The sequence below is a fragment of the Haemorhous mexicanus genome, chromosome 3 (assembly GCF_027477595.1).
Source record: "Haemorhous mexicanus isolate bHaeMex1 chromosome 3, bHaeMex1.pri, whole genome shotgun sequence".
NCBI classification, from domain to species: Eukaryota; Metazoa; Chordata; class Aves; order Passeriformes; family Fringillidae; genus Haemorhous; species Haemorhous mexicanus.
Window position 1 is genome coordinate 20,083,791 of NC_082343.1, and position 12,098 is coordinate 20,095,888.

Consider the following 12,098-nt stretch of genomic DNA (forward strand, 5'->3'; position numbering starts at 1 on the left):
AAGAACTTCTTTAGTGTGCAGGTGACCATACACTGGAACAGACTGCCCAGAGAGGCTGTGGAGTCTCCTTCACTGAGGATATTCACGAACCATCTGGACACAATCCTGTGCCCTGTGCTCTGGGGTGACCCTGCTTGAGCAGGGAGGTTGGACCAGATGACCCACTGTGGCCCCTCCCAGCCTGACCCACATGTGATTTCCAGAAGTCGATGTGATGAGCTGTGGCCCACTGGGGAGAGTGGCATTCCTCAGGCCAGGTTATTGCTGAATACTGGGAATTGATGCTATTTCACAACCAGGGCTCATTCTCAGTCCATCTGCACAGAAATGCCTGGAGAACATGGAAACACCCAGCACCTGGACTACATTGACAGTCCCATCTCTTGCAGCTCCAGCCCTAACATACACCCTCTACACACCTAAGCTTTGCTCATTTCCTTTCCCCATCCGACCATTCCTGTTCTCTGGTCATGATGAGTAAGCAGATTTGTTACACAAAAGGCCCAGTGTGTGAAACCCTTACTGAGTTTACCAATTTCTTCAGATAAAATGCAAAGAATTACTAGTAACAGTGACATTCTAAGTTGAGATTGTCAACACTAACACAATGAAGATTATGTAAAATATATTTTACATAATAAAATATATTCTCTTCCAGCTGAAGGCTGATACACACGTAGTCTTTATGCCTGCATCACTTTTTAGAATCTTCTGCCCCAAAAGAAACAGACTTTGCATGTGTAGTCCTCAGCCCTGCAGCTACCTAGCACAGGGACTTTCTTCCGGATCTTAAAAGACAAAAAGGCAATTTAAGGTGCTAGGATAGACCAGATCACACTGCAACAGCCCTTTTTGAAACTTCTGCCATTTGTAGAGGCAAGATTTGTAAATCTCTTGTCTTCTTACAGAGCAGCAGAGTGATGTCTTTGGAAGGCTGTTTTTCTCCTCAGGATGCAGAAGCCGATCTTTCTCAGGTCTTCTTGGATGAAAATGTACGCAACACAGATCTTAAGCAACACAGAAATTTCTGCTTTTAACAATTGTCATTCTCGTACATAATCCTCTGCAAGAACTGTTGGTACAATGAATGCTGTAAAAAAAAGGTTTTGGTATTATACTCTGAGATATTACATGGATTGACTTGAGTAAACTCTCACACTTAACATTTTCACATATTTTCATACATCCCTGGAAAAAAAAAAGTTAAGTCTGTAAATGTTTTCTTTTTTTCTTCCCTCCTTACCAAATATCAATTAATGCAAAATCAGCACATTTATCTAGATCAGAAGGGTTGCAAAACTGAGTCTGATGACTATTTATATCTAATGGTTCTGCTCTCTTACACATATCCTCTGGTTAACTGCATATATTTCTGAATTCAGAGGGAGGATTAAAAAAGACAATCATCAATATTAACTATGAGATCCTGCTAACAATAGTCAAAATTAAATGCTGAAACAGAAAACAAACAAAAAAAATCACAAACAAATGTTACTCCTTAAGAAAGCAGGATTCATTAGATACTTTTGTTTTCTTCTTCTAGAGTTAAAAAATTAACAGTTAAGTACACAATTTAAAAAACAGTGGCTTATGATTGACACATTTCCAGTCAATTTTCTAAATTACTTAAACAAAATCAAACACAATTCCTACAGTTACAGCAAATCAACAGAAGATATTTACAGTGCAATGTTCTAACTCATGCTCTCAGCTTTACAAAATGGCCATATAATTGATTTGAGTGTCATCTGTGAAGCATGTTGCACCCCCATGCAGACCAATTTTAGGATTCTAGCCATATTCTGCTCAGAGGCTTAACAGGAGTAAATCAGGTTAGATCTACGGCTTCTCCCAAACAGGGATGCAGATGACAATTTCTTTTTGCAAAGACAGTCCCATTTCCAAATCAGCCCAATCAACAGCAGCCTAATGAGCGGCAATGGGATCTATACCACATAATTTGTGTTATCTAAATTATGAGGTGCTGCTAGAACAACAGTAGAAAAAATATGTTTGGCCAGAAGCAGAAAAATCTGCTCTTTTTCCTTCAGCTTCTGTGACTTAATGAAGAGACACACTCAACTAATTGCTTTGGCAGTCCAGCAGGCTGCCTGTGCTTAATGATACCATTAGGAATTCCACAAGCTTTCAGCTTCTAACACTAAGAACTTCCAACATGTGCTTTTCAAGAGTGAACCTCAGAATTCTTTTTCTTTTTAAAAGATTTTTCTCCCACTTCTTCCCACTAGCTGCTGCATCAGGCGTAACAATAAACAAATATGCAACGTGCACTTTCAACTGGGCACTTGTCTGTCCCAGGAAAGCTTAATACTTACAGAGCACCCCTGCTGACAAAATTGCATTCAGAGCAACTCTAAGTTCACAAATAATAGAAAACTACCCCCCCAACACAACTGCTTCAGGCTTGCCACATACACCCACCTGCACTTTCTCAAAGCTCAATGGCTCTTCATTTTACAGGTCTGAGTTGTGAACATGCACCAAAATTCCCTTTTCATATTACAACAGAAAATGAAGAATCTAAACATCAGATAGGATCATATTTGTCCTTCTTCACACTTAATTTGATTCCTCTTTTAGGCTAGGGCAACATTCTTTTTAAATTTAGTAATCCATAAAAAAGAAACAAGCAGACAAGCATTTGAAAGATGGCTGGCTTTTGTCCTGGAGGCTACTTTAAAAAAAAAAAAATCATGTAACATTTAAACAAAGATGACTTTGCTGTAATTCAACTAGTTTTCTCCCTTATTTGTTTTATGCAGCAGAAAATACATTTATCAGCTTCCTACAAACAGATGACATTTTGGTTAGATGGAGCTGGACAGCAGGACAACCAGAGATTTAAATGTAGAACCAGTAAGAATGTTAACATGCTCAATTGCAGATTCCCAAACATCTGCTTAGCAGCCTAACTGTCTGCATAAAGGGATTCGCTGAGCCAGAGAAGAGCTGTGCATGAGCCCTACAGTATTGGCCTGGGCAGCAGCTTGAACAGGGCAGGCTCAACATCAGATCACTCCCTAAGGCTTTTCTTTCCCTCCAACACCCATGAAGTCTCTGATACAGTGAACATCCAGTTCTTTCAGTCAAACTGGAAATTCTACTGCTATGCTAGCAAATGCATCACTACTCTACAGCCTCAGTGTTACGGTATTGTTCACAGGATAAAAAATTGACAGTTCAAATGGTCAAGCTGACGTCACAAACTAAACAAGCCCACAGCCTTACACATCATTACCTGGCATCCCCAACTCTAGACCTATTTAGTCAGCTCACAATGTTCCTTCTGATATTGCTCCAATCTCAAGAGACAGTAGCAATCTTTGGCAAACAACTGCAAGGAAAGAAACACTGCTAAAAACTACCTCTGGACATAGACAGGGCAAGATGATTAGGACCAAAGGAGGGAAGCAGAGCCCTGCCATCTGCACTCCATGATCACTTTTAAAGGCAGCTCTGTGACAAATACACTTTGTGCTTGGCATGACTGTTTTTGTGGTTCTTTATAGGCACTAAATGTATCTAACACGTGATGCAAACTCTTGTACACAAATTTGGATTCCAATATTATGGCTGACACAAAATTTTAGGAGGTGTAATATTCACAGTAGTGCCGTGAAGTCTGTTAAGGATCAGTTTCTTCTACCACAGCCTCCAGGAAAACTAAAGATGTGGTTACTACAGGTATGCCAGAAGATTACGTGATTTGAGATGATGGCACTTCACAGCGTCAAAGAACCTCCTGCACATTAAAAAGCAAAAAAAAAATATTGCAAGGAAGAAGCAAAAGTTATGCTGGTGACTGTGTACGTGGAAAAAAAACCTGCATATCAAAGTGAAAAAGCATCTTCTGATCAAAGCCTCCTTCATTCCCAGACCATCTTGTACACAGGGTCTCCAACTTGAATTGTTCCAGTTTTGTCAACAGCAAAGTATTTCCCAAAGAGAGGGCTGGTTTTATAAATGTGTTTCTCAGATGGGTCACATAAGCGGTAACTGCAAAGAGAAAGCCCTTCTTTAGAATAAGTGGTAGCAAAAACTACACATCATAATATACGTGATGAAAGAGAGAACATGCAAATAATGATGCCTTGCCTTGGTCATCATACTAGGCTAAAAACTAAGTAAATATTTTAGTTAAGACACCCAGGCAGTTCAAATGGAGGGAAAAAAGCCTGACCGTATACACAGCTTCATGTTTAATAGATACAAAAGTCTTTTTATAAAGAAAAGTCAAAGAAGCACAGTTAGACCTTTAGATACCTTAAATACCTGCTACCCCAAGCTTTCACTCTAGCAGATATGACAGAGACAGGGAACGTGGAGTTTGCAAGAAAGAAGAGAACATCCTGAATTTTCTTACCACACAGAACTGCAAGAAGTAGACTGGAAGCCAATATACACAGACCTTCACACTGCATTATTATGCCCCACACACACTTCAAACCACTGTTAAAACACTAGTCTCACATCTGTCAGGGTCTAGCACAAATCCTCTCCCACAGTCTAAGAAACAGTGGTATTTTTATAACCTTTTCAATGTTTCCAAGGGCTCCTTCCTATCGATGACCCCAGTGTCTGGATTAACAGTTGTTAAAATACACCTGCAATGACAGACAGTGCCAAATCAGTCAGGGCTTCTTATCATAAACCTCTTTGTTCCTATGCAAAATAAAGGTCTCCAGTGTTTACCTGCCACAACACACGGTCCCTTTCATCTCCACATCACCAATAAGAATATCCTCCCAGGTGTCCTGAGGGAAGTAAACATTAGGCACATATTAGACACAAGCACATGCAATTACTTTTCCAGAAGTGGCACAGTCATTCACAAAAAGGTGTACCATTCCAGATTATCACCTTTACTAGCATCTTTAAAATATGCATAGTTACACTACAGTACTATAAAGAAAACCCTACTGTCATTGCATTTATCCAATTCAGGACACACTAATAATTCTATCCAAAAAGAGAGACACACAAGTAATGAATCCTGAATCCTGCAACATACACTTGTCTGAAACACTGAACCTAAAGTAATTTGTACTTGCTGTATGGGTGCTAATCTGATCTGCGGCCTCTGGTAAATCTACAGTTTTGCAGAAAGGAAATTTTTAGGGGAAGTAAGTTTTTGCTTCTCATCTACACAAGCTTTCTATTGCAAATCCTTCTGGGAGATAAAAATCTATTCCAGCTTTAGGAGCTTTTTCAGTTTGAGAAATAATCATTCATAGACCTGTGACTTCCATCAATGTTTCACATGCACTGATGTGAGCTAAAGCTTTATCTCTCTGGAACTCAGTTGCAAAAATCACAGAATAGCAGCTTTTCTCACACTTGCTGGCACCATCACACAAAGCAACTAAGTTACAAAGAAACAAAAGCAAGCCTTCAAAAAGACATTTAAGACAGTTATTTTACCTCCTCAAAAGCACTGCAGTCTGTTACAAAAATATTTGGCCTGAAGTTCTGTATCTTAGCTTTCTTTTCCAGCCTGGTATTTAGATCATCCATTGAAGCTTCGGAGATGATCAAGACTGGGCTGCAGTCAGGATACGCAACCTACAGAAACAAACACCACCAAATCCTAAGGTTGCTGTAAGAGCATGGGAGAAAAGTTACTGCAGATGTTGGAACCAGCGGCCTTTTCAGCTGCTCTGTTCAAGTTTTGATTTTCCTGAAAGTAGGTTAATAAGGAAAACAAAATGCTTTTCCCTATTTCAGTCACCATGGCAATTTTTGTGTGCTCAAATTGCCTTATCACAACACCAGAGGGAGTTCTACATCCAGAACAGCCCATACTCAATTACAGCTACCCATTCATCAGTCTGGGATGCCTGGGCAGTAGGAGGGCCATATTAGCAAATAAGGCCAATGAACAGTATTTAAAAACCTCTAAACCTACAAGACGTGGAGTTGCACAGAGGTGGGGGCAGAAAAAAAAAAAAAAAAAAAGAGACATTTTGGTAAGAATTTTAGTATATAACCCTCCTGCCTTTCTCTTACATTAGTCTTACTCCAGTCTTGTACATACCTTTCAACCACAAGATAATGAGCATTGAAATAACTATCCAAAAATTCTGCCTTTTCTTTCTTGCTATGATTCCAGAATATCACCCCCCCCAATCTGATGTCCCTATTGCTGAAACATTGTATCTGTATTGGTCTCACTGCCTTTACATAACAAATGCATATCTATAGAAATCTGTAATTGAATATACCTTCTTCTCTTTGTGCAACAACAAGCAAAACACTGATGACCTACAAATAATAACATCACTAAAGCAAGGTACTCACAATTTCAATTTGTTTAAAAACCTTACATTTGATACAATTCAAAGTATCTTCACCTGAGAGAACTGTTCAGAAAAAAAGAAGGGCAGCATGATATAAGGATGTCTGAGCACAGCATCTCCTTTCCATACCCTTCCATGACATTTCTTTAATATCATACCTTCAAGCCTCTTCCACAGAAAGAGATAAAACCTCTGAAACTTCCTTTTAATTTTAATTCCCAGGCCCACAACTGTAACCAGCCTGTTTAAACATCATTCCTTTGAACAAAATACAAAGTAACACGACTTGCATCAGTATACTCCCAGACCTAACAAGGGATACGGAGTGGAATCTTTCTATGTAAAACAGATTACACCATCAAAACGTCATTAAAGATGTAACTTTTTTCTATTCTGAGACACAAAAGGGTATTGTATTCTGCAATGTAATGGTTTCTCTTCAGGTATCAGTTTCAGACTCTTTAGCTGTGAATGGTCAATAGTTTAAAACCAATTTGAAGTAAAAAATTAAGCAAGTCACCTCTTTACAGAAAAGAACATTCACATGGTTTTATTACACAACTACACATCTTGCTAAACTGGGCTCAATCACCAAAAATGGAAGGGGCAGTTTCTGGTGGGTGGGTGGAAATGGTTAAAAGGACATACATCTGAGAAAAAGTGCTCATTTACCTCATCTGTGTTTCGGAAAAGGGCTATTGTGTCCTTTGACTTTCTTGGCACCATGGAGGGCTCAAAGTGCACCAGTCGACAGGGCTCTGAGTTCAGGAAGGTGGTGATCCACTGAGCCACTTCATCACCACAGTCTCTGCCTTGGATATCCTGTCCAAACACCCTGGAGAGTCACAACATATCAGCAAGTTAGCTGGAAACATGAAGGTTCAATGAAGCTTCTGATTCAAAGGTAAAAACCATGTTTTAATATTGGTAGCAATATACAGAAAATGAATCATTCCCAAGGGGCAACCTCCTTGTGGCCACTGTGTTTTGAAAGCTAAGGAACACAGACATGACCAAACAATACCAGCTGGTGAAAGAATGAGCTCTGAAATAGTGTTAATGTGCCCAGAGTTGACTGCCCCATCAGTGACAGTAACCTACCTGCTCGCCCTACTTTGAGGGAAAAGGGGCCTGCTCTTGCATTTGCACATGACTGCTGCACCAAATGATTTCTACTGAGAAATCAACTGAGAGGTAACTAATTTCAGAAAATGAATGATAGTTTGAAATTATGTGATTAGTTACCACAACTGATATGTACAAATGTTATTAATTAAGCATCTCTAACTGTTAAGGAAACTTTCCTTCAGATTTTAGTGCTGTCAAACTTTAGCCAGAGATGAGTGAGACTCTTCAGCTCAGATTTCACATACAAAATAGCTCAGTATCTTAAAGGAGGTTAAAGATTTGTACTGGAAACAAAGTCCATGGGGCACAAAAAGCCACTGCCAGTAGAATACAAACAAGCTTATGCAAGGAACATGTTCCTGGCAAGAACAGCAAAACCTTGACTCAACCTTTCAATAAACTTTAACACCAGTCATGAGTAGTTTTGTTAGACTTTTCAAAGTAGCCATTTTGACCCAAAGGTACTGCAGTTTCCTATCTGCAATCAAATCACGGGCAGCTTGAAGCATTGAGATGCCCATGCAGTTCATCCAGCCCAGCTCCTAGGCGCCCTTCTTTACTCCTGTGGGGGAGTGATCATTAGGGTGCTGGCAGCAATATGCTGGGATTCCTGTGTCTACCCTGTGACACAGGCTAGAATTAAAGGTCATTGCTCCAGACAGCATTCAACTGCCTTTCTCCTCCCTCCATCCCACAGTTCCTGCATGCTTTCTGACTGGCAGGACAACAGAGGCCAGGCTCTTACAGCTTCCAACACTACTGCTTTCCACTCAGGAAGTGGATCTGTTTTAAGCTCTCAGTGCTGTAGGGATCCATGGGAATAGATCACACAATTTAAGCATTACAACACGCACTGACAAAGGGCACAGATGAAGAGCATGAGGTTTCTTAGCCAGAGGGAAGCACGCTAGCATTTGCATAAGCAGAAAACATACCTATACAATGGTTTTGGTCCTATATTTGACTCTCCCAAGCAAAATAAAATTTGCAAGTAGACTTAGCAGTTTTCAAGATCAGCACATGCACAGCTGTATGCAGCCAGAGGCTCTAAGGCACCACTTTAGCTCCAGCTTACGGGGCATGAGCTCCCATGAGCACCCATCTGAAGACAAATTTATTAAGGCAAAGAAAGAAAAAAACAAACAAACAAACAAGAAGAACATATCACTGAGCTCTAAAACTGGAAAATCCAAGAAATCCAAGCTAACTTTTCATTACTGCAATGTATTAGGCTATTTAAATGTTCTTCTAGTGACACAACAAATTTTAGAAAGATGAGATCTCACAAACTGCATGGTTTTACAGTGCATGTGCCATTGGCTAACACACAGGCATCATGCACAGGTTTGTAAAAGCCTGTTCCATTTCTCCAAGAGAAATGCTACCACTTGGAACTTGCACCTGCCTTGTATAAACAGAGATACTGAGCTATGCTGATCAAGGCTTTGAACAGCAACAGACTTATGCTAAAAGCAAGCAAATGAAGTTCTTTGCCAGCAATCTTTTAGTTACTATTACAGCAGCTGGTGCATTAACCATCTCTGCTACCCAAACACTCACAGTGTCTTTGTAGGACCTTACACCACTTACAGTTTCTAAAAACTTACATATTAATTGACATTTTAGCAGAGAAAAGGTTTTCCTTGTCCTGCTGGCAGTTTTTCAGCAAGGATTTCTATACATACATAAAATTATTAGGCCTGCAGTCACACAACAAAACTCTAAGCATAAAGCTAAATTACTGTTTGTAACCCATCCACTTGAACCTCCTTTGGGGTAGCAGCTAACAGGGAATACCCTAAGTCCCTGGGATGCCAGTCTTTCCCTTGTGACCTCAGGGTGAGCCTTGGACTACCAAGTTTTTAAGTGAAGCACCTCAGTTAAATGGCGAAAGACAGAGGCCAAGGAGTCTAAACCCCAACATCTCACCAGCTCTGAATAGCCAGTGTGCATGCAAAAATGCTGATGTACATGGTAGCTGTGATCAAGAAATACCAAAGTGCATGACTGAGGCTCTGAGATGCAGCTGCTCACCCAAGCAGGAGCAAAAACACTAGAAGTAAAAACAAATAAGCAAACACAATGTTCTATGAAGACAGAAAATCACAGGTCATTTGGCAGATGTGTAACCCGTGGTCCTTGATACTGTGTCATCTTTTCCTGAGATTTGTTTTCACCAGTGTTTAGCAGATTAAAAGAAGAGCTTTTGTTATGACAACCATTCCTGGCCTCCTGTGTAACACATGGCAGAGAATTTCACAGAATTACAGAACAGTCTGGATTAGAAGCAACCTTAAAGACCACCTAGGACAACTCCCCTAGCATAAACTGAGGCACTTTCCACGAGACCAAAGTGCTCAGAGCCCCATCCAAACTGACCTTGATCACTTCTAGGGATGGGGCATCCACATCTCCTCTGGGCAACCTGTGCCAGTGCCTCACCAACCACACAGTGAAGAATTTCTTCCTAATAGCTAATCTAAACCTACTAACACCACTGTGCCTTGTCTTGTCAGTACAGGCTCTGCTTTGAAGTCTATCTCTCTCAAGCAGACAGTGAGAAATACCCACACAGAAGACACAGAGGTACTGAACTTCTACCTCCAATTTCTGCATAAGAAAATGCAAACCATTTCGTATTACATACACAATCCTGAAAAGAAAAGCACATGAGAAAGACAGCTTTGAGAGAGAGGGAAAGGGGAAAGAAAAAAACCTTCTTCAGTACCTGCAGTTGCGGACGGGATTTTTCTTGGAGAGCTTTACAGGCACGCTTATCTTCTCCATGTCCCCGGCCTCCAAGATCAAGTGCCCGTTTTCACAGATGGCAGAAATAAGGACGAGCCGCGGCTCCTGGCGAGCTGTCACCATGTGCCCGTCCTCCCTGATCACGAGCCAGAACCTGCGGGGGTACGGGGCACAAAGGCACCCAACAGCGTTAATGCCGCGCTCGGCAGCACCTGCACGGCAGGTGCTCCTTCCCAGGCCCTCAGGGAAACAAAACACCCGACGTCGGCGGAGCCCCGCGGAGCCCCGCGGAGGCCTCAGGGCCCGGCCGGCCTACCTGTCCCGGAGCTCCCCGCTGCGCAGCCCCATCGGCGTCACCTGCGCCCGCCGCACCGACACCCCCCGGCACGACTTCACCGGATACACGAAGAGCCTGAGCACCGTCCCGACCCGCTGCAGGCGGCGACGGCGGCGCGGGCCGGCCCAGCGCCAGGCCCCGAGCAGGGCGCCCAGCGCCAGCAGCGCCGCCGCCCCCCAGAGCCAGCCCTGCCGCGCCGGGCCTGCCGCGCCCCACAGGCTGCTCATGGCGACTGAACCCCGCTGCGCCCGAGGAGCGACCGTGGGCGGGGGCAGCACAGCCCGGCCCCTTCCCACCGCCCCTCACACGGCCCCGGCTCCGGCCCCGCCCGGCCTTCGGGGCCGGCCCCCTGCCCCGGCCGGGCGCAGCGCGGAGCCGGGACCTTCGATGCGAGAAAGGGGGCGGGCAGCGGGAAAAATACACGGCTGAGCGTCCGGCTTGGCAAAGTACCGGTGAATGATGTGTTCCGTCTGATACGCGGGCTTTTAGTGAAAGCAGCGCTACAGGAAGTGTGGTCTGTGTGGGAATACACAAGTGCGTCAAATTCGCGTTGGGTTTGTCTCGGGGAAGAAAGGAACAGGTGGATGGAGGCGTGGAGGGCAGCAAATGGGGTGTCCAGTGCTGTTCGGCCGCCCTGGGACATCTGCACACCCCAGCTGCCTGGTACCAAACTCCCGAGACCCCTTCCGAGAGCTTCCTGTTTGTTGGCAGGGTCTCAGGGAGTTGCTTTGCGGGATACTCAGCTGCAAGGCAAATATGACATCAAATACAGGCTGGAGTGGCAAATGTCACTGTTGCCACAGGTCTGTTCTCACAGGCAAAGCAAGAGCTTTGGGATCTGATGGCCAAACTGAAATTTTTATGATAAGTCTGCTGAGAGCAAAGTCCCAGAATACAGAAGATGGGGAAGCTCAGTGTTGAGCATTTCTGGGGAGACAGCCCAGCCACAATGGAAGTACTCCATCAGCAGCATCCTGGTGGAGAGGGACATTGAAGATGAGGCTATTGTGAACCTTTTTGATAATGGGTATGTGTGAGCAATCAAGCCAGGACAGTTCCTCACATTGACCTCAAGAATATCTTGATCACAGACCAGGATGGGAAAATATTCCTGTGAGTGGGAATCACCACAGATTGTAAAAAGTATATTGGGATTTGTGAAAACCTGCTGGTGGATGAGGACAATGTGATGGATGTCAGAAGCAAAGGCAGTGACAGCAGATCTCTCCCTATTGGCATGACCTCAAAACCTGATCTTCCTTATCGGCAAGAAGGGAGTCCACAGAGGAGTCCTTAATAAAAAGGACCGGGATATGACTATGAGCAGGAAATCATGACACAAATAGTGCCAAAGAGACAGACAGCTGCCTGAGCTCAGGGAAGGGAATTAAACCTGGTTTTGTTGCAGATGACTTTGCCTGCATCTTTCAGATGAGGGGTGCTGGACAGGCAGCAGTGCTGGGACACCAACAGTCCACCTGAGTAGGTTTAGTACAGAAGGGAGTAATGTGTACATTCCTCATCAGGATGCTCTGAATTACTTTTGTGGTCTCCCAGCCATTTTGGGT

At 43.2% G+C, this 12,098-nt stretch overlaps 1 protein-coding gene across 2 annotated transcripts; it reads right to left on the bottom strand.

The window, feature by feature from the left end:
- Positions 1-608: 608 nt before the first annotated feature.
- Positions 609-10,823, bottom strand: MTARC2 (mitochondrial amidoxime reducing component 2). Of its 2 annotated transcripts, XR_009485693.1 has the most exons (8): positions 10,510-10,823; positions 10,174-10,347; positions 6,990-7,152; positions 5,443-5,583; positions 4,714-4,775; positions 4,554-4,625; positions 2,443-4,017; positions 609-1,090 (listed from the first exon to the last, which is right to left on the bottom strand). XR_009485693.1 is itself a non-coding variant. In XM_059840999.1 (7 exons), the coding sequence occupies exons 1-7, from the start codon at positions 10,755-10,757 to the stop codon at positions 3,888-3,890; spliced, it is 990 nt and encodes a 329-aa protein (XP_059696982.1). In that variant the 5' UTR covers positions 10,758-10,823; the 3' UTR covers positions 609-3,887. The 2 variants fall into 2 exon arrangements, 1 of the variants encoding a protein (XP_059696982.1); XM_059840999.1 differs by having other exon boundaries at positions 609-4,017.
- Positions 10,824-12,098: the final 1,275 nt, after the last annotated feature.

Coding starts and splice junctions, on each gene's coding strand:
- MTARC2 (XM_059840999.1), bottom strand. CDS start 10,757: ATGAGCAGCCTGTGGGGCGCGGCAGGCCCGGCGCGGCAGGGCTGGCTC. Junction 10,348..10,509: donor AGCGGGGAGCTCCGGGACAG/GTAGGCCGGCCG, acceptor GTACCCCCGCAG/GTTCTGGCTCGTGATCAGGG. Junction 4,018..4,553: donor CCCTTGGAAACATTGAAAAG/GTTATAAAAATA, acceptor TTCTCTTTGCAG/TTACCGCTTATGTGACCCAT.